The 22558-nt window shown below is 52.5% G+C and overlaps 4 protein-coding genes across 4 annotated transcripts; 2 read left to right on the forward strand and 2 right to left on the reverse strand.

Moving 5' to 3' along the window:
• Positions 1-217: 217 nt before the first annotated feature.
• MSY001_1490 (uncharacterized protein) lies at positions 218-3028 on the reverse strand (the record flags this gene model as incomplete). Its single annotated transcript, XM_018883294.1, has 3 exons — positions 218-2696; positions 2797-2969; positions 3026-3028. 3 exons carry the CDS (start codon positions 3026-3028, stop codon positions 218-220), a joined length of 2655 nt encoding a protein of 884 aa, XP_018740068.1.
• Positions 3029-4515: 1487 nt separating this feature from the next.
• Positions 4516-5463, reverse strand: MSY001_1491 (uncharacterized protein; the record flags this gene model as incomplete). Its single annotated transcript, XM_018883295.1, has 3 exons — positions 4516-4992; positions 5048-5192; positions 5318-5463. 3 exons carry the CDS (start codon positions 5461-5463, stop codon positions 4516-4518), a joined length of 768 nt encoding a protein of 255 aa, XP_018740069.1.
• A 562-nt stretch (positions 5464-6025) lies between these two features.
• Positions 6026-6629, forward strand: MSY001_1492 (uncharacterized protein; the record flags this gene model as incomplete). Its single annotated transcript, XM_018883296.1, has 2 exons — positions 6026-6374; positions 6400-6629. 2 exons carry the CDS (start codon positions 6026-6028, stop codon positions 6627-6629), a joined length of 579 nt encoding a protein of 192 aa, XP_018740070.1.
• Positions 6630-6931: 302 nt separating this feature from the next.
• On the forward strand, positions 6932-22251 carry MSY001_1493 (uncharacterized protein; the record flags this gene model as incomplete). Its single annotated transcript, XM_018883297.1, has 3 exons — positions 6932-11581; positions 11997-16430; positions 16939-22251. The coding sequence occupies 3 exons, from the start codon at positions 6932-6934 to the stop codon at positions 22249-22251; spliced, it is 14397 nt and encodes a 4798-aa protein (XP_018740071.1).
• Positions 22252-22558: the final 307 nt, after the last annotated feature.

Genomic DNA, 22558 nt, shown 5'->3' on the forward strand with positions numbered 1-22558 from the left:
ACGCTGACCGCAGGACCGGGGTGTCACAATCTCGTCGGAGGGCATTTCAATTCGCTCGACCCAGGCGGCGATGGACCGCGAGGCCTATCTGGTATGTACAGCGTCCTGATGCAGAACGCCACGGAGAATGCAATCAAGTCAAATGGCGCCAAGATTGTGCAACATCTCAAGTACGGCGCGGCGCAAAGTCGGGATGCAGCCAATGACGCCACCTAGTCTATGAACGCGAGGGCTGCGCTACAAACTGCTTCACAATCGTGCCTTCCGTCTCACGCCACTGGTAACCATTTGCACGGAACACGCGACTGAGCAGGAACGGACGCACATCGTAGATATCCACATCCCTGGCCCGTGCCTCCAGCTCGGCGAGCGGCACGTTGACTATCGGGGCCGGCTCAGCCGTGCGGTGCCGATACTGCGTGAACCGCAACTTGTCTTTGACAAGGCCGCCCAGCAGGAATGACAGCAGCTCGTCGTGGTCCCGCGCCTGGTGGATGTACTTGCGGAAACCGCGTTCAAGCGTGCGCTTGATGCTCATTTTCTGGGCGCTGATGAAACTCTCGACCGTCGTGCGGATGGCCACGTCGATGTCATCGGCCCGCACATAGTCGCGCAGGTGCATCTTTGCACTCGCCTCGGCCATACGGATCATGCTCTCCAGGTGGCGCACGGTAATCGGGTACGAGCCCGTGTTGAGGCTTTCGCGACGCAGGTCCGCGTACAGCCGCGCGAGGCGTTCCTGGTCGAGCGCATCGAGTCGGGGGCGGACATGGTCGCGCGCGTACGTGATGTACTTGCGGAGCAGATCCTGCGGAAGGATGTCCGCGTCCCACGACGTAGCCACACGTGTCTCGTCGACCGCGTCGTCAAAGAGGGGGTGTGCACGCAGATGCGAGCTCACCACGAATCGCGCCAGCATCTCGTCCTGCACCGGATCCACTGTGTCTTTCACCACACACAGCACATCAAACCGACTCAGGATGGGCTCCGTTAGCTCCACGTTTTGGCTGAACGGCACCGTGGGATTGTAGCGGCCCCGAATCGGGTTGGCCGCAGCGACAATCGCGCAGCGCGCCTGCAGCGTGGCGATGATACCGGCCTTCGAGATCGAGATGCTCTGCTGCTCCATCGCTTCGTGGATGGACGTGCGGTCTGCGTCGTTCATCTTGTCAAACTCGTCGATGAGGCACACGCCCTTGTCGGCTAGCACAAGGGCGCCACCCTCGAGCGTCCACTCGCGCGTGACGGGGTCGCGGCGCACAGATGCAGTGAGACCGACAGCCGAGGCGCCTTGGCCGGTAGCAAACACGGCGCGGTTCGCCGTCTTTTCGACGTACTTGAGGAACTGCGACTTGGCTGTTCCGGGGTCGCCGAGCAGAAGGACATTGATATCGCCACGGATGCGGTGCTTTCCGCCCACGTCCTTGGATACGCCGCCAAACAGGCTGAGTGCAATGGCCGTCTTGATATTACTGTGCCCATAGATACTTGGCGCAATGCTCTTGACAATGCGCTGACCGATGCGCTCATCGCGCGCCAGCGCGCGAATCTCCTGCTCGTCCTCCTCGGTTAGGCGGAACGCGGCATAGGCATCGTCGCGTTTCGCAATGTGGTTGGCCTCGAGAACCGTGGCAAACACGGGGAAGCCGTTGCGCGTGTTAAGCGCCGCGTCAAAGTTATTCCGGTAGATGCCCGTGACTTCGACCTCCTCGCCTGGCTTGACGGCGTCCACAAGGTCCCATAGAAGGATGACTTCACGGTGCCGCGGCAGGCGGCCTGGAGGCACACTTCCCGGTGACTCTTGTAGCGTCATCTTCTGGTAGTTGCGGTATACGGTCTGCTCACTGTTCACGCGGAACGGGCCGCGGCGTGAGCAGTTGGAGCAGTAGCTGATTTTCACCTCCTGGTTCGAGTCCTGCCAGAACGGGCCGAGGATCTCGCCGCAGCTGAGGCAGTCAAACTTGACGTACTTGAGCTGGGGGAAGACACCACTTCGCCGCGTCACCACACCACTCACACGCACGAGCGAGTTGAGGTGACTCTGGCGCAGATCACGCAGGGTGGATGAGGTGGGCAGGTCGGCTACACGCACGTGGATTTCGGGGTGGATGCGGTCGTACGACGGGTAGTACAGTAGGATGACATCAAAGGCGACTTCGTCAAAGATCGGCAAGATACTCGCCGGCGAATTCGCCAGAAAGAACGCCAGGATGGCCTTAGCATCGACGAGGTGCAGGAACGAGATTTCAAGCGACTCGAGGTTCATCTCACCAAGCGTCTTGATCCGCTGGCCGTACACACTGACACCCTGCTCATCGACGTATGTAACCAAGAAGTTTCGAAACTCACGCACAATTGTACGGCGCACATTCTCGGTAGTCACCCAGCTGGCAATGCTTTCTGCCTTAATATCACCGAGCTGCTCAATCGGCAGGTCATCGGCCGTCGCGTCGTCATCAGGAACCTCATCGTAGTGTCTCCGGCGCCGGCGCCGCAGCACACCATCGTCACTCTCGTCATCACTCTGCAGAAAGACAGGCGCGCGACGGCTCGTGCGCCCCGCGCCCTCGGCGCGATCGCGCCGCGCCATGCGCAGCTCTGCCAGCTGTCGCGTCGTCGCATCCATCGTCTCAAAATTACTCTCGTCGATCCCCACATCTTCGTACGTATCGAGCTTCGGGTTGGCGCGGTAGTCGCTGCGGTCAGTTGGCGGATACGCACGCTTCCATCGTGTCGTCAAAGAGGTCCTCACCGTCATCATCGTCCGCCTCATCGACATCAATGACGGAGTCATACACCACGCCCTCGTCTGCCTCGTCGGTCAGGTCGGACAGGGCGCCTGGCGGCGATGACGTCGGTAGCGACGAGGGGGGAACCGACGACGCGCGCTCTCCGCCCCCCTCGCTCCCGCCTGACTCGCCCCATGGCGACGACGGGTCATTGGATGCCCTTGAAGCAGAGCGGCGACGCTTGCGATGCGTCGGATCAGGTTCAGAAGACTTCGTGTCAGCACTCGCACACGCACCATGCTCGTTCGCGCTGGGCACGCGGTAGCGGCGCGGTCGCCGATCGCCCCTTGGATGAGGTAAGCACGACATATCCTCACGGACGACCGCCACGCTTACCACGTCGGCCATGGCGGCCTCGTGCGTCGCCGCCGCATTGCTTGGCCATGGGCCACTCGCTCCTGTGTCGAGTGCTTCGGCCAACCATGCACGAATGCCGCCGTCGATGCAGCTCGTCCTTCTCGAAGACACTGTGGCCCAGTCTAGGGCAAGTGTGCTGCGCGAGATGCTGCTGCGCGCGACGGAGCGGTACGTGTTGGTCTCTGACGCAGCTCCTTGTCTGTGCTGCTAGTGTGCTTCCAGCACGATCCCACTGTCTATTATTCGCGGAGCTCTAACTCCGTGCACATGCTTGACTACCATCTCGCATCGGCCCAATACGATGGGTCGTCGCTCGTCTCTATTGAGCGCGATATCCGCACGACATTAGACAAATGTACGTAACGTACGCTCATCACAGTGGTTCAAAAGGGACCCGTTACGCTCGTTGTCGACTCACTCGATGCCATGTTCGATGCTACGCAGTGCAGCGTACGTGAGGCCTACATGTTCCTTCCTCGCATTCTGAACCTTTTGCCGCGCTACTCGCGTCTCGTTGTGGGTCTTGACAGCGATCCTAGCACGTCCGCATCGAAGCTCGCAGCAGCGCTTCATTCCCCGCAGACCTGGGCCAGCCACGACCCCGTGCACGATGCCCTGCCGGGGCCGCCCTGGTCCCACGCGACAGTGTGGGTCCGCGTACAACCGCCGGCCTTACTGCAGCATATACACAAGACGTACGGACTCTTACCTCCGTCATCAGGACATGCGACACGGCGCGCCGCATTCGAAGAGGCGGGCCTCCCTGACACTCACGCGGCGGCGCCAGCCACCGACACGGCGCCGGACATGCGCTTCTGGACCGTACTCCATAATTGCACGCGGCGTGGGCCGCTCGGACTCGTTGACTCGCCGAGCAGCACGGGCTGGTGGGGCACTATGGCGCAGCCATTGTGCTTGCACTCTGCTGACCTCCTAGACGGCGACGCGCGGCCCTCACAGCCCGTTGTGTCGTGGTCGACCCTGCAAGGCGAGGCACGAGGGTACATCTTCCTTGAAATCCATGCTTCACTCTCCAGCGGCAAGAAGCTCAGCGAGCTGACGCTCTGTGCTTTTGATGCGGCGAAGCGACTGCGCATCAGAAGTCTCGACACGAGTGGAGCCATGGAGCCGGTCCCCGAAGCCCAGCACAGCTCGATGGTGCAGCAGCTGCCTTTCAATCTTCAGGAAACAGCGCAGCAGCGTGAGCGGCGTGATCAGGTGCCACTACCGTACGCCTATCAACTTCAGGAAGAGCCACAGAGTGGCAGCGCATGGCGGGGCTCGACAGGGCAGACGTCGATCTTCTTTGAGCCTGAGCGCGAAGACGACGAAGACGACGAAGACCCCGATGACGATCTTGATTTGTAGTCTACTTGGCCTTGAGCATTTCTACTAGCTTTACAGCAAAGAGACCTGTGAGTACGACGAACGCTGAGATCGCGACGTGCCTCACGCTCCACTGGGGCTCCGGCGCCGCCGGCACCGGCGCACGAGCGGCGGCATCCGGTGCGGTGGGGTGCGCAGGCGGCGTTTCGGGCTGGACCTGCGGCGGCGCGGGGTTGGCGGCCACACTCGCTGGGCGTGACATGTTGGGCAAATCCCGCGGCATCGGTCCCATGTAGTCGGGGAACAGTTGTGCAAAGCGGCGCTGCGATATATTAAAGGCATGCGACTTGGCCGCGAGCAGTCGCCTCTCGCGGGGCGTAGCCATGACGGAGCCAGCGGTCATTTCGTCCGTGCACATAAAAGAAAGCAGTCCAATCAGACTTGTGTAAGTCTCCGTCACGTACATGCTCGCCACAGACCATGCAGGGTTCCAACTGCCAGGGTGGTAGTCACTCATGGACTGGTGTCAGGCGGTCGACCTACCGTGCAGATCTTGGTATCCGGTTCAAATCGACCGCTTGGTGTCTGAAGCTTGATGCCCCTGCATTAGTCTCTGATACATACGGTGGCTTGAATGGATAATCTTCAGGAAAGAGAAGCTGGCCCCAGTACTCGCCACCCTCGTACGGCGTGCCCGGCGGTCCACGCAAGATAAAGTGCCTGTGTGAGCAGCGACACGTACCACTCGAGGAGATCGTCGTCCCGGGGCCGAGCGTAGCATAGGGGCGGTGGGTCTTTCTCCATCAAGGAGGCTTCTTTTCCCAGCTTTCGTCAGTCAGGGCCACGTACGCGCTTCGCGGCCGCCTTGGAAATCATCTCCGCAATTCACGACCGCGAGCTGACCGTGCACCGGCGCTTCCTTTAGAGTCACGTGATAGACGCGACGCGCGACACGGCCGCCATGCATGGGGCCAGCGACGAGGCCGCCCATCATGGCGTTTGGCCAGCAAAAAGTGCATGGACGGAGGGGCCGCCCCCCAAAAGATCCAAGTGCGCGGGCCCATATAGCGCGAGCATCTGTTGTACCAGATGATTTGGGTGACGATATGGCGGGTCCATCGCGGCCATCGCCGCCCGCGGGGACCGTCGCGCTAGCCTCTGGCTTTGCGCCTACGAAGCTGCGCAAGACACAGGCTGGTGAACCCGAGCCCATGTCAGTCATGGATCCCGAACATGCACAGCGTACGGAAGAGGACTTTTGGCAAAAACTACAGGATTTGCGGTCTCAGTATGAGAACCATAACAATGAACGTGTACTACAGGTGTGTGATTCCCTCTTACACAGGCGGTTCGGGAGCGCGATGCCATCCAGGCCCAGTTTGACCGGCTGAAAGAGCTGCGTGTCACACAAAGTGAAAAGACGCTCGTCGAATGGAAAAAGGCAAGCGAAACTCGGCATCGTCGTAAGTAAAGGCGTCCTGACGGCAGACACCCTCGAGTCACTGGCCGCTTGGAAAAACCGCGCGGAACACGCGGAGCATCGGTTACGCGAAATGGACCGCCATGGCGAGTCACATCGCCCAGCTGAACCAGAAGCAGATTCATCCAAGCTTGTACACCTTGAGAAGGAAGGTGTGTCATTTATCACTGACTCAGTCTCCTCTCTTACCAACAAGCTGGCCGAGGCCAAGCAGGCATTAGAGGAAGAGGCGTTACGTCGCGCACAGCTTGAGACACAGCTCCAGGCGGCTGAGAGTGAAAAGGCTGTCCGCGAGGACGAGCTGGCGATCCGGCGCATGTACGAGGACCTCACTGGGTTCACCGTTACGGAGGTTGTCATGCACGACGCGTCGCAATCCAGTCGCCGCTATGAAATGGTCTTCACCGGCACAGATTACTTCAGTACGTGTGCGAAACTCACAATCAGACCTACAGTTCTCCCTCGAGGAATCGCGCTTGTCACAAGTGCAGGAAGCCCATGGCGACGCTGCGCCAGCGCGAGACGATTTCATTTACATTCCGCATGTGGACGAGTCTCGCGATGCTGGTCTGTTGGCCTCGGAGAACATGCCAGATCACTTCCTAGAGCAGATTCGATTTGAACGCAGTGCTGCGACGAAGTTCCTCAACGCCCTGCACCGCAGTTTGAGAAAGTAGTATTTTTCATGCTTAGTCCGTCATCGCACCACGCTACCGGGCGTCACTGTAATCCGCGGACCTGATGTACATTATCTGATGGTCATTACATAAGTTCCATATTCTGGTTCACGTTGTGGATTTTCATTGGCCGCTGAATGCCAAAGCGCTAAACAAATCCTCGTTAGGATTATGTCCGAACGCCGCGACGCCAAAAAAGCGCATGAGTGACTGCCGATTCCTCAGCCACATCCGCCGCCTGTTGACTTTAAATGAGCCTGCAACCAGAGCCCCCAATTTTTTACACGGGCGACACACTAACAATGGGCGGCGATGGGACGGCTTCTTTGGGACCTTCCCATGGACCTCAAGAGCCTTTTGTTTTAAACTCTTCAGGGTCAGACCCAGTTTATGGTTGTCGCACAAGCGGAACCCTAGTTGATGGGTCCGTCGACACGCATGAGGCTACTACGGCCCTGGAACATCAAGGCGAAGAAAAGCATAGCGTGTCACCCCTCAATTCTATAAATGAATACACTGTGTCTGGCACAGCTCCCTCTGAGTATGTCACTCGCTACGGCCACTCGGTGCATTTGCTGGATCCTGTGGGCGTTCACGACATGGAAGAACGTGTGAAGGAGGCGGAAAAGACTCGTATGTCTCGCACCATGTCAGCTGGTGACCTCGAGCTGCAGCCTCAAGAGGCCTCGGGTCATGCCAATCCGTTTCATGATGGTAACTTCGATCTGGCTGGCTTCATTGAACACCAGCTGGACACGCAGCGTGCCAACAGTGGTCGAGAGCTGCCCTCAATGGGTCTAGCTTTTAAAAATCTTACGGTCACAGGCTATGGCCTCGGTGCAACCCTCAGTGTCGATGTGGGAACAGTTTTGACGCTTCCTTTCCGTCTTGTTGGTATGATAACCGATTTTATTAAAAGGCCTACAAAAGGTATCCTGCATGATGTCACAGGATGTGTGAAGCCTGGTGAGATGCTTCTTGTCTTGGGACGACCGGGCAGTGGTTGCACCACGCTGCTGCGCTCTTTGGCATCGTATCGGGATGGTTACCGCAGCATTGAAGGCAAGGTCACGTACGATGGTTTCGATCACAAGATGATAGAAGGGCCGCTCCGTGGTGAGGTCGTTTATTCGCCTGAGGATGATGTGCATTTCCCAACACTCACTGTGAAAGATACTCTGGCATTTGCTGTGTCTTCTCGCACGCCCAGCTCAGAGTTCCGCGGAACATTTAAAGACAAAGGTAATCGCAAGGAATTCACCAAACTATTCCGTGAAGCTATTGCCACGATTCTAGGGTTGCGCCACACATACAACACCATCGTTGGCAACTCTTACGTCCGTGGTGTATCTGGTGGCGAGCGCAAGCGTGTCAGTATTGGTGAAACCCTTGCTTCGCGTGCATCGATTCTCATGTTTGACAACTCATCACGGGGTCTTGACGCGTCCACGGCGCTGGAATTCGTTCAGTCGCTCCGTATTGCGACTGATGTGGCTAACGCTACTACGATATCCAGTATATACCAGGCGGGCGATGGTATTACAAAGACATTTGACAAAGTGGCTCTACTGTACCGTGGGCACTGTATCTACTTTGGTCCTGTGGGGCTGGCTGTTGACCACTTCAAATCAATTGGCTATCTTCCGTATGACCGGCAGACTATGTCGGACTTTTTGGTGGCAGTAACTGATCCAACGGCGCGTCAAATAAACCCTGATTTTACCGAGGTACCACAGACACCGGAGGAGATGGCGGCGGCTTTCCGCATGTCGAAAATTGGTCAGGCCAATATCGCCGAAGTGGATGCGTATATGGCTGAGATGGAGAACAAGTCTCACGATGAAATGCTGGCTCATATGAACATGACTCGGGGGCAACGCACGCGTCGTGTTTCAAAGAAGAGTATGTACATGCTCTCTTGGCCTCAACAAATTCGACTAGCTATAAAGCGTCGAGCTCAAATTTCTGTGGGTGATTGGCAGACGGCTGTGATTCTGTCTGGCTCCGTCATTTTTGTATCTTTGATCATGGGTTCTGCCTACTACCAGATGGCCGATGACTCGCAGGCTATGTTCTCGCGTAGTGGTGTTCTCTTCTTTGCGTTGCTTTACAACATCTTTTCGGCCATGGCCGAAGTACCTGCCAACTATCAGCAACGACCTATCGTGATTCGTCACAAGCGTTTTGCTATGCTTAGGCCTGCTGCTGATAGTCTTGCCAATGTTCTTCTGGATATCCCTACTCGCTTTATGCCTATGACGCTGTTCAACATTATATTATACTTCATGTCGGGTCTATCAGTTGATGCTGGCAAATTCTTCATCTTTTTCTGGCTGGTTCTGCTTGCCACATTTACCATGGTTACTTTATTCCGTGCCATTGCCTCCTTGTTCCGCTCAGAGGCCTTTGCGACGATGATTGCTGGCATTATTGTCCTTGACGTGGGTATGTATACGGGCTTTGCTATTCCTCGTCCTTCTATGCCTGTGTGGTGGCGCTGGTTGTCGTATTGCAATCCTGTATCTTTCGCCTTTGAGATTCTGTTGACAAATGAGTTCCGCGGCAAGGTTATGTCGTGCACACCAGAAGAAATGATCCCACCTGGCGCGGCAGTTGCGAACCAAGTATGTCCTGTATTGGGCAACAGACCCGGGACCATGCTAATCGACCCTTCAAGCTACTTGGACATCAAATATGGGTATGAGTGGTCTAATGCGCATCGTAATGTCGGGATTATCATTGGCTTTTTCATTTTCAATATCATCGTGTATATGGTTGCGTCAGAATTCCAGAGAGATCCAGCTTCAGGCACCGTCATGATCTTTAAGCGTGGTAAGGTGTCGAAACGGGAACTTAAGAGTCTTGTGAGCAATCCTGAACACGTGCAAGATAACGGACAACAGAGCACTGCAGTCGAGCAAAAAGAAAACCGCACGGATGACGCACTTGCTGTGTCTGACGAAGTATTCAGCTGGAGGAACATCAACTATGATGTTTCGATTAAGGGAAAGCCTCGGCGCCTTTTGGACAATGTTTCTGGCTTTGTTGCCCCTGGTAAAATGACGGCTCTCATGGGTGAGAGTGGTGCGGGTAAAACGACCTTGTTGAATGTTCTGGCTCAGCGCGTGGACGTCGGTGTGATTACCGGTGATTTCTTGGTCAATGGCCGACCTCTGCCCAAATCATTCCAGGCCGATACCGGTTATTGCCAGCAACAAGACGTACACATGACTGAGCAAACGGTGCGTGAAGCCTTGCAATTCTCCGCAATGCTTCGACAGCCTCGTGAAACGCCGAAGGAAGAGCGCTTGGCATACGTTGAAACGGTGATTGAGCTTTTGGAGATGCAATCATTTGCGGATGCCATTGTCGGCAATGTGGGTGAGGGACTTAACGTGGAGCAGCGCAAGCGACTGACGATTGGTGTGGAGCTAGCTGCGAAACCGAAGCTACTGCTGTTCCTGGATGAGCCTACGTCAGGTCTTGATGCACAGGGCGCGTGGTCGATTGTGCGCTTCCTGAAGAAGTTGGCGACCGAAGGTCAAGCTATTCTGTGTACGATCCATCAACCCAGTGGTGAGCTGTTCAATCAATTCGACCGTCTCATGCTGCTACAGAAGGGTGGTAGGACAGCGTACTTTGGTGATCTCGGACCAAACTCGCGGACCCTCATTGACTATTTCGAGAAGCGAAGTGGAGTGCGCTGCGACGAGAATGCAAACCCTGCCGAGTATATTCTGGAGGTTATTGGTGCGGGTGCGACGGCAACGACGGACAAGAACTGGTTCCAGCTTTTCCGCGAGAGCGAGCTGTATGTGGAGCTGCAGCGAGAGCTTGATGCGATCGATGGGCGAAAACTCAACGAGGAACATGATGCGGCTACAGCGTCGCAGCTTAATCGTGAATATGCCCAGCCATTCATGGTCCAGCTTATTAGCTGCACTCGCCGAATGTTCTTGTCGTACTGGCGTAACCCTTCCTATATCTGTGCCAAGTTGATGTTGAATATTATCGGTGGTCTCTTTATTGGGTCCACATTCTGGGGTAAAGGGAATGAGTTTTCGCAAGCCGGATTGCAAAACAAACTTTTTGCATCGTTCATGACACTGGTTGTATCTACTTCGCTGGCTCAGCAGTTGCAGCCCGAGTTTTTGCGCCAACGTGACTTGTTTGAGACTAGAGAGGGACCATCGAAGCTGTACAACTGGCTTGTTTTCCTTCTGAGCCAGTTGATCGTTGAGATTCCTTGGAATTTGCTAGGCGGGACCCTTTTCTGGATTCCCTGGTATTACATGGTACAATTTGGTCACGAAAGCGAACGAACTGGCCTTAGTTGGGTGTTCTACATGCTCTTCCAACTTTGGTACTGTACATTCGCTCTGGCCCTGGCCGCTATCAGTCCCAATGGTCTTGTTGCCTCGGTGCTCTTCTCAACGGCCTTTTCGTTTATTGTGACATTCTGTGGTGTGGTCCAGCCTCCGCCACAGATGCCCTATTTCTGGCGGTCGTGGATGTTCCATCTGAGTCCCTTCAAGTATTTCGTGGAAGGTATGCTGAGCAATACAGCATCCGACCAGGTCGTTGTTTGTTCTTCTGACGAGTTAAACACCGTCATTCCGCCACAAGGCATGTCTTGTGACGCTCATATGGGCGGCTATACCAACTCGCTGAACCAACCTCTCAGTCCGGGTCATGGTTATTACACTACCGGACCAGCAGGCGAATGCCAGTTCTGCCCTGTCAATTCGGTTGCTGATTATATGCGGTCGATCAAGATGAACCCTAGCTATCGTGATCGTGATATTGGTATTATCTTTGGCTACATTGGTTTCAACATCCTCTTATACTTTGCTCTCTACTATGTTGCTCGCGTATTTAAATGGAAGAACATCAAAACGAAAAAGCGTGATTCCAAACAGGACAAAGAGGTTAAAATCCCTGCTAATGAACCTGTGTCGAAAGACATCAAACAATAAGGGATAGTACGAAATAGACGCTTCATTATTGTTGCTGACTGGCTATTCTTTTGTAGGGAACTGAGGTTTTCGAGCCAAGTATGTAACTCCGCGGAGTTTTGGAACAATTCGCTTTCATTGGTGCCGCTTTGTGAAGAGGTGGTGGAGGTTATACTACTGGTAAGCAAGTTCGTGCACCTCCAGACTACAGCCTGGCACTGCGTTAACGAGAGACCACTGGTTTTGTGTACAGCACAGTTGGTCAAATACAATGTCTGAGGAAATCCCGCCTCCTATTGAGGGTGCTGGTTTGCTCGGATCTGTGTCGGGCACATTGCCTGTTCACTCCGGGTTCCATGACAAGTTTGTGGAACCATCTGAATCTATGCAGAATCAGAAGCCGCTTGAACAGGTGCATACGAGTACTCCTGGAGTATCTCTAGCCACGCATCCGACCATATATTCATCCAAAGGATTGCCGATCACCATCTTGGACCCCATCGGCGTCTCTGATATATCCGAAAAGTTTATTGAGGCAGATAAACAACAGCAGGTTCAGGCGATGTCGTCAGGGGATGTCGAGATGCAGTCTCATCGAAGTGCTAATCCTTTTGACCAAGATAAACGATTTGATCTAGGAGCCTTTTTGCACTACCAGCTTCAGATTCAAAGGGAACACGGGCATCAAGTGCCAAGCATGGGTCTTGCTTTCCAGAATCTACATGTGACCGGATATGGCATTGGCACTAAGCTAAGCTCAGATTTAGGCTCTATTTTAACATTTCCACTGCGCATTCACACATTCTTAAAGGACCTACTGCGGCCACATGTCAAAGAAATTCTACAAGATGTAACTGGATGCGTAAAGCCCGGTGAAATGCTTTTGGTGCTGGGTCGTCCTGGAAGCGGATGTACCACGTTTCTCAAATCTTTGTCGTCCTATCGTGAGGGATATCGAAGCATTGAAGGCAAGGTACTTTATGGTGGATTTGATCACAAAATGATCGATGGACCTCTTCGAGGTGAGGTTGTATACACCCCTGAAGATGATATGCACTTTCCAACCCTCTCTGTCAAGGACACATTATCTTTCGCTGCGGCGGCACGAACACCGCGTTCCGAGTTTCGTGGTACTTTCGACAGCACTTCTGCACGCAAAACATATGCCGAACTCTTCCGTGAAGCTATCGCAACAATTTTAGGTCTGCGCCATACTTACAATACAGTTGTCGGCGACTCTTTTGTACGGGGCGTATCTGGTGGCGAGCGAAAGCGTGTTAGTATTGGTGAAGCGCTTGTATCGCATGCTTCGATCTTGCTATTTGACAATTCGTCGCGTGGTCTCGACTCTTCCACAGCACTCGAGTTTGTCCAGTCACTCCGAATTGCCACTGAAGTTACAAATGCGGCGACTATCTCGAGTATGTATCAGGCGGGCGAGACGATCACGCAAACATTCGACAAAGTGCTTGTCCTAAACAAAGGGCACTCCGTATATTTTGGCCCAGTGGACCAAGCGGCTGACTACTTCAAGTCGATAGGGTATCTTCCCCACGATCGGCAGACAACATCTGACTTTCTTGTTTCCTGCACAGACCCAGTTGCGCGACGGTTGAATCCTGACTTTCAAGATGTGCCATTAACTCCGTCCGACATGGCAGCTGCATTTCTTGCGTCTTCTGTGGGTCAGGCCAACGTGAGAGAGGTGAATGCGTACATCGACGAAATGGAGAGCAGGTCTCAAGATGAATTGTCCGCAAGGATGAGCGAGACTCGTGAATGGAGAACGCGTGGTGTATCGAAAAAAAGCATGTATACGTTGTCGTGGCCTCAACAAATCCGGCTCGCTATCAAGCGTCGCGCTCAAATATCGTGGGGCGATCGCTCTACAACGATTATTTTAACATGTGCTATGACATTCCAAGCTTTTATTATGGGTTCGGTCTTCTTTCAGATGGATAACAGCTCAGCTGCATTATTCTCTCGCAGTGGTGTGATGTTCTTTGCATTACTGTATAACAGCTTCTCTGCCATGGCTGAAATCCCAAATAATTATCAGCAACGCCCTGTGGTGATCCGGCAAAAACGTTTTGCAATGCTTCGTCCCGCAGCCGATGCTTTAGCGAATGTTTTGCTCGATATACCCGTTCGTGCGACCGCCATTGCCTGCTTTAATATCATCTTGTACTTTATGACAGGCCTATCCTACGATGCAGGGAAATTTTTCATTTTTTTCTTCATGGTCTTGCTGGTTACGTTCACAATGGTGACCTTCTTTCGTTTTCTAACAGCTGTCTTCAGCCATGAAGTTATGGCTACCATGTTATCTGGATTGGTTATTATTGACACGGCGCTGTATGCTGGTTTCGTGATTCCTCGCCCTTCTATGGTCGTCTGGTGGCGGTGGCTCTCATATTGCAATCCTATTGCATTTGCCTATGAGGTTCTACTGTCGAATGAGTTCCGCAATAAGGACATGTCATGTCTTCCAAACGAATTGGTTCCGCCTTATCCTCAAGCTGACATGGCCAATAGGGTCTGTCCTGTGCCTGGATCCCAGCCTGGCACGTCAAAAATAGACACGGCTCGCTATTTGGACTATGCATATGGATACAGGTGGGAAAATACAGACCGAAATGTCGGTATTATCATTGGTTTTTTCGTCTTCTTTGTGATATCTTACATGGTAGCATCGGAGTTCCAAACCGACCCGGCAGCCTCAAGTGGTGTTATGGTTTTCAAGCGTGGAAAGGTGTCTCGAGAACAACTTGCAAAAATGGAGGACAGCCCGGAAAACCTGCACGCGGCCAATATCAGCTCCTCGGAAACCAAACAAGATGTGATTCCAGCAGTCAAGAGTCGGCTCGATGTTTCTGATGAGATATTTAGTTGGCAACATATCAACTACGATATTATGATTAAAGGAAAATCTCGTCGTCTCTTGGAGGATGTCTCTGGCTATGTCGCGCCTGGTAAAATGACGGCTCTCATGGGTGAGAGTGGTGCGGGTAAAACGACCTTGTTGAATGTTCTGGCTCAGCGCGTGGACGTCGGTGTGATTACCGGTGATTTCTTGGTCAATGGCCGACCTCTGCCCAAATCATTCCAGGCCGATACCGGTTATTGCCAGCAACAAGACGTACACATGACTGAGCAAACGGTGCGTGAAGCCTTGCAATTCTCCGCAATGCTTCGACAGCCTCGTGAAACGCCGAAGGAAGAGCGCTTGGCATACGTTGAAACGGTGATTGAGCTTTTGGAGATGCAATCATTTGCGGATGCCATTGTCGGCAATGTGGGTGAGGGACTTAACGTGGAGCAGCGCAAGCGACTGACGATTGGTGTGGAGCTAGCTGCGAAACCTAAGCTACTGCTGTTCCTGGATGAGCCTACGTCGGGTCTTGATGCACAGGCCGCATGGTCCGTGGTTCGCTTCTTAAAAAAACTGGCTTCTTCTGGTCAAGCTATTTTGTGTACGATCCATCAACCCAGTGGTGAGCTGTTCAACCAATTCGACCGTCTTTTGCTGCTACAGAAGGGTGGTAAGACGGTGTACTTTGGTGATCTCGGACCAAACTCGCGGACCCTCATTGACTACTTCGAAAAGCGAAGTGGAGTGCGCTGTGACGAGAATGCGAATCCTGCCGAGTATATTCTGGACGTCATTGGTGCAGGTGCGACGGCAACGACGGACAAGAACTGGTTCCAGCTTTTCCGCGAGAGTGAGCTGTATGAGGAGCTGCAGCGTGAGCTTGATGCGATTGACGTGCGAGGTTTCAAAGAGGAGAAGGATGAAACTACAGCGTCGCAGCTCAATCGCGAATATGCCCAGCCATTCATGGTCCAGCTTATTAGCTGCACTCGCCGAATGTTCTTGTCATACTGGCGGAATCCAACTTATTTGGTATCAAAAATTTCCTTGAATATATTCGGTGGGCTCTTTGTCGGTTCTAGTTTCTGGGGCCAAGGTCAGAATGTATCTCAAGCGGGTCTTCAGAACAAGCTTTTCGCTACATTCATGTCCATGGTTTTGTCTACGTCACTGTCTCAGCAGCTCCAGCCAGAGTTTATCAGGCACCGTGACTTGTTTGAAGCCCGCGAAGGCCCGTCTAAGCTATACAACTGGTTTGTACTCTTGTGCAGCCAGCTTGTTGTGGAGATTCCTTGGAATATGATTGGTGGTACTCTCTTTTGGATTCCTTGGTATTTCATGATACAGTTTGGCAATGAAGGATCGCGTGCAGGATACAGTTGGGGCTTATACATGGTGTTCCAAATATATTTCAGTTCGTTTGCACAGGCTCTAGCGGCAATCGCTCCTAATGCAATGGTTGCCTCGGTGCTATTCTCGACACTTTTTTCTTTTGTGATTGTTTTCTGTGGCGTCATGCAACCTCCGATGCAATTGCCTTACTTTTGGCGCTCGTGGATGTTTCACCTTAGTCCCTTCACTTACTTTATTGAAGGACTCCTTGGAAACGTCATTCACGACAAACCAGTCATCTGCACGGAAAAGGAGCTTAACCCTGTCAACCCTCCCGCTGGTATGTCGTGTTCTGAGTACATGGGCAATTTCACAAATTCTCTGGAAGAGCCTATTCAACCAGGCCGCGGCTATTATACCGAAAATAACGGCCAGTGTAGCTACTGTGTTATGAGCAGCGGAGAAGATTATATGAGCTCCATCTTACTCAATTCTTCATACCGGTTCCGAGACATTGGTATTGTATTCGCCTATGTGGCTTTCAATGTTCTACTTCTATTTGGGTTGTACTATCTGTTCCGTGTACACAAATGGAAGAAGGTAAAGCAGAAGAGCACGTCTGACTCTGCCTCATCTGCAGAAGTTGTTAAACATGCTTAGGGGAATTACTCTGTATCGATGTCCATCTTTAGTTTTGTAGACCTATCCCAACCCGGCCACAACTTGTGTGCGTCAAGGCTGCACTTTTGAGCATCAAGGTTGCCTGGTCAGACCCGCCGCGAGACGCGGTGAATCGGGCATACTTGAAGTCCCGATTACGCAAGGCATTGGTTGGCTTGATGCTCAATTATCTAATGTCTAGAGGTTCCTTGCACACAGTGTATGCTTCGTTGGATAAATTCCACTGGCACCAAATAATGTCCTATAATATTATTCAACATCTCATGCACATGATGCGGCATGCCCGTGGACTGTGCGTTAGAGGCGGTGGAGTACCTGTGAACGTAGGTCGGCCAAAAGAACTTTCCGCTGCTCCTGAACCATCGCTTGCGTGGACGACCAGTGCGAACGCGCAGCGATCATGTTCGGACGCGATGGTCTTGGACTGGAGCCGTCCTTAGAAGTATATCCACCAGTCGCATCTTATCAGTCTTCCACTGATACTGAAATTCCTTTGCAGCGGCTTGATCGTGATATGGCGAACTATGAAGTGTCAGAGCAAAGCTTCTCACAAAGTCGCACACGGCCTCTCGTCACGGCTGAGTCGGATATTAACGAGTACTCGGGCGATCGAGGACAACGATTTGCTACGCCGCGCCAACATTACAGTCAGCACGTTAACAACGGCACTCCTTACGACCTCTATAACCGCAGGCGGTCAGCTAGCCGCAAGTCGGTGCCTATCAATGTGCTTGATCCACAAGGTGTCCAAGAGCTATCCCGAAGACTATCAACTCGAACACAAAATCGTGCAGCAAAACAGAATTACGGTGAAGCGTTTGCCACGCCCGTGGCAGGTTCTCCCAGTGTACCGATGAAGGAGTTGGACCACAGCTCGGATGCCTTTTCTCCTCATTTGCTACAAACACCTATGATGGAGAATTCTAGGCCTGAGAAAGAAGATCCCACCCTCACGCCCAATCCGTTCGATGAGAATAGTAAGTTCGACCTGGCTCGTATGCTTCATGAGACATATACCCAGTCGGAAGAGCGCGGTAACGTGCACCGTTCGATGGGTATTGCATTCCGAGATTTACGTGTCACAGGCTTTGGAACTGGTGTACAGCTAAACGAGACCTTTGGTTCACTTTTACTTTCACCGATCCGAATTGTTTCGGCCATCCAAAGCATGCTCCATCGGCCCGTGAAAAACATTCTAGTGGATGTCGAGGGTTGTGTGAAGCCTGGCGAGATGCTCCTTGTGCTTGGCCGCCCTGGCAGTGGATGCACATCGTTCTTGAAGGCACTGGCATCATACCGTGATGGATTTCGGAGCGTAGATGGGACAGTCCTCTATGAGGGACTGGACTATCGCAGCATCGAGGGTCCATTGCGTGGTGATGTGGTTTATTCACCTGAAGACGATGTTCATTTCCCGACACTCACCGTTGGTCAAACACTTCGGTTTGCTAGCGCCACGCGTGCACCCAATGCCAAATATCGTGTCACTCTTGGTGAAAATGGTGACCGTCGCGAATATATTGACCTGACTCGGGAAGTGCTTGCTACAATCCTAGGTCTTCGTCACACCTACAACACAAAGGTTGGTAACGATATGATTCGCGGTGTGTCCGGTGGTGAACGCAAACGTGTTTCTATCGCTGAAACCATGGCCGCCCGTGCAAAGATTGCCCTCTACGACAACTCATCGCGTGGTCTTGACTCATCAACGGCCCTAGAGTTTGTTCAGGCCTTGCGAATTCAGACCAACATTGCCAGCTGTACAACAGTGGCTAGCATTTACCAAGCAGGTGAAAATATCACACAGCTTTTCGACAAGGTTGCTCTGTTCAATCAAGGCCGACTTGTTTACTTTGGGCCGGTGAACTGCGCTGTGGACTACTTCCGATCCATTGGGTTTGCGCCTCTAGATCGCCAAACGACGGCTGACTTTTTAGTCGCGTGCACCGACATAACGGGACAGAATATCGATCCGCAATTTTCTGGACCTGTGCCGCGTTCGCCAGATGAGCAGGCTCGCGCTTTCCGTGAGTCCTGGGTTGGTGAAGCCAACCGAGCTGAGGTGGACAATTACATTGCTTTAATGATGGATCGTCAAACGAAGCAAAACGCAAACAAGTATGTGGATCTTGCGCGCGATGAAAGAGCAAAGCATACATCACATAAGAGCCGGTACCTTCTGTCATGGCCTATGCAAGTGCGGCTTGCGCTCAAGCGTCGTTATCAGGTTGCGATGGGTGATATGGGTACGCACATTACGGTGATTCTTGCGGCTTTGTTCCAAGCGCTGATTATTGGGTCAGTTTTCTATCAAATGCCCCCTGATACATCCGGATTTTTCTCTCGTGGTGGTGTGCTTTTCTTCTCTTTGCTGTACAATTCGTTCACGGGTATGTCTGAAATTGCTCTTTGCTATGAACAACGCCCGATCGTTATCCGTCAAAAGCGTTTTGCTATGCTTCATCCGTCTGCGGATGCACTAGGCAATACAATTTTGGACTTCCCTATTCGCATGATATCAATTGTTGTGTTTGATATCATCGTGTACTGGATGACAGGTCTCAGCGCAGATGCAGGCAAATTCTTTACCTATTTCGGCGTTACTGCTCTTGTGACATACTGTATGACGGCCTTTTTCCGCATGGTGGCTGCATCAACCAAGTCGGAGCCATTGGCTACTACGTTCGGTGGTCTGGCAGTACTGGATGTGGCCTTGTACACGGGCTATATGATTCCGCGCCCATCTATGCGTCCGTGGTGGAAGTGGCTCTCGTATTGCAATCCAGTGGCTTTTGGCTTTGAAATTTTGCTTGCCAATGAGTACCGCAACAAATATTTCAGATGCACCCAAATGGTGCCATTTGATGTATCTCCTGACACAAGCTTCAACGCCCGACCGAATGCAAACAAGGTGTGCCCTATTACCGGTGCCGAACCAGGTAATCCCATGGTGAGCGGTGAGAGGTATCTCGACCTGATGTACCAGTTCTATTGGGACAATCGAAGTCGTAACGCAGGTATCATCATTGCATTTTGGATTTTCTTCGTCATTATGTACCTGTATGCTTCCAATCACCAAGTGGACCCTGCGGCTATGGGTGGTGCCATGCTTTTTGAGCGTTCAAAAGCCAAAAAGCTTAACATTGATAAGATCCAACAGGATGATCAAGAGAAGGCGCTCGAGCATGGAGCCATTGGTTCACAAGTCGAACATAACTCGACTTTGCGTGATACCCAAGCTGCAGGCGGTCATCTGAAGGTCTCCGAGTCGGTGTTCAGCTGGGATAAGATCACCTATGATGTGCTCATCAAGGGCAAGCCTCGTCGTCTTTTGAACCGTGTGTCGGGTTATGTGGCACCAGGTAAAATGACTGCACTGATGGGTGAGAGTGGCGCCGGTAAGACTACTCTTCTCAATGTCTTGGCCCAGCGTGTGGATGTTGGTGTCGTGAAAGGTGACTTTTTGGTCAATGGAAAGCCCTTACCAAAGTCCTTCCAAGCTGATACTGGCTATTGCCAACAGCAAGATGTACATTTGGCTCAGCACACAGTTCGCGAAGCCCTCCAATTTTCTGCAATGCTACGGCAGCCTCGGGAGACGCCCAAGGAGGAGCGCCTTGCTTACGTCGAGACAGTTATTGAGCTTTTGGAGATGCAATCCTTTGCTGACGCACTGGTGGGTGAAGTTGGTGAAGGCTTAAACGTCGAGCAGCGCAAGAGATTGACGATTGGTGTAGAACTTGCGGCCAAACCCAGTCTGCTGCTGTTCCTTGACGAGCCTACTTCGGGTCTTGATGCACAAGCCGCTTGGTCAATTGTGCGCTTCCTAAAGAAACTGGCGGCCGAAGGTCAAGCTATTCTGTGTACGATCCACCAACCCAGTGGTGAGCTGTTCAACCAATTCGACCGTCTTTTGCTGCTACAGAAGGGTGGTAAGACGGTGTATTTTGGTGATCTCGGACCAAACTCGCGGACCCTCATTGACTACTTCGAGAAGCGAAGTGGAGTGCGCTGTGACGAGAATGCGAATCCTGCCGAGTATATTCTGGACGTCATTGGTGCGGGTGCGACGGCAACGACGGACAAGAACTGGCATGAACTGTTCTTGCAGAGTGAGCAGTACCAGGCTTTGCAGCAGGACCTCGCCAAGATTTACAGCAGCAAACGTGCTACTGCTGACGATTCATCTGCTCAGTCGACTCGCGAGTATGCTCAACCGTTTGGTGTGCAGCTCTATCAAGTTACAAAGCGTGCCTTTGTTTCATACTGGCGCAATCCCCTGTATCTCTACACGAAAATGATGCTTAATGTGGTATCTGGGCTGGTTGTTGGGTCGAGCTTTTGGAAACAAGGACAAGAGTTCACTATTATTGCCCTGCAAAACCGTCTCTTTGCGTGTTTCCTCGCTTTGGTTGCGGCCACATCGCTCTCCCAACATTTACAACCTGAGTTTATCCGATTCCGTGGTCTTTATGAGGTGCGTGAGAAGCCATCCAAGATGTATGCTTGGCCAGTGATGGTCTTAAGTGCCATGCTTGTCGAAATACCTTGGAATATCATTGGCGGATCCATATATTGGATTCCTTGGTACTACCTTATAAAATACCCAACGGACTCAAAGCATGCGGGATACAGCTGGGGTATCTATATGCTCTTTCAGTTCTTCTACTGCACGTTCGCCCAGTCAATGGCTGCGATCAGCCCCAATGCTATGATCTCTTCTATTCTCTTCTCTACATTCTTTTCTTTCGTGATCCTATTCTGTGGTGTGGTTCAACCGCCGCCCCAACTACCGACATTTTGGCGTTCATGGATGTTCCGACTGAGTCCCTTTACTTGGATTATGGAGGGTATTCTCGGTAATGCCGTTGGTGGTAGCGAAGTGCATTGTGCGGCAGACGAACTGCAGGAGATCATTCCGCCTGCGGACCAGGACTGCGCGACATATTTGAATGGCTTCACCACCGCAAGAGGAAACGGAACCCGAGGGGTTGGATACTTCGAAGTATTGCCCAATAACAACTGTGGCTTCTGTCGCTTCCGCTATGGTGATGATTACCTGACGTCGGTTGAAATGCGTGCTAGTGGAAAGTATCGTGACTTGGGTATTATCTGTGCATATATTGCTTTCAACACGGCGCTTGTCTTTGGTATGTTTTGGCTCTTCCGGATATACAAGTTTGGAAAGGGCCGTCAGAGCAAGAAAGCGGCTGCCACTACCTCCGCAACGGATCCAGAAAGTGAACTTGTTGTACCTCCAGGCACAATGCAAGTCGAAGCGCCTGCGTTGGCGGTGAATGTCCCACACAGCATTGGCGCCGAACTTACCAATGCCATGTCCCACCCTGCAAGGCCACCTAGCAGTACAGGAAACCTAGATGCTGTATCTCAACCGCACACGCCATATTCCCACACCGACATGTCGCTTTCGTCGGTTCACTTACTACCTAAGCATCAGAAGCGATCGGAGGAGAGCCCCTACCTGGGATCGCCTATGATGCCGGGCTCGCACCCGCTTCAGTCAAGGCAAGAAGATGGCTCTACGGTTGATCGTACGCCCGCATCTGACTGGACACTCGCAGACACAAACATGCCTCACTACCGCCACACTACCCGTGCAGCGCCCGCTATACCTGACCCCTACCTCGATGAAATTCCCATCTCGGAAGACTCTCCCGAACAGCCTGTGCCTCGTTCACAGCGCACATCTACCCGTCGTAAGGATTCATCTGGCCTCTCTTACTATTATGAGCCCGACGACAATTTCGGCGAGGCACAATAAGACAGTGGTTTCTGTATAGCCTGTATCTACATAAGAACTAAAATTAAAAGTAGCAATAGTAAAACAGCAATCAAGATCCATACACTCCAGCCTCCTAGCCGCTGGTCTGTCCGTGCCAGCAAGTTGTCCATACGCTGAATAGCCCCTTGGAGACGCGTGTGAGCATAGTCCACGTCTGTATCTAGATCTCCCAACATGAGGACATGTTCATTAGCTTCTTGCCCGATAAGATGAGCCTGCTCACGCAGAGTATAAAGCGATGTTCCAATCGTATCCAATGCTTGATCCTGGTTGGCAAGGAGGATCT

The sequence above is a fragment of the Malassezia sympodialis genome, genomic scaffold, assembly GCF_000349305.1.
Source record: "Malassezia sympodialis ATCC 42132 genomic scaffold, msy_sf_6, whole genome shotgun sequence".
In the NCBI taxonomy this organism is placed as follows: Eukaryota; Fungi; Basidiomycota; class Malasseziomycetes; order Malasseziales; family Malasseziaceae; genus Malassezia; species Malassezia sympodialis.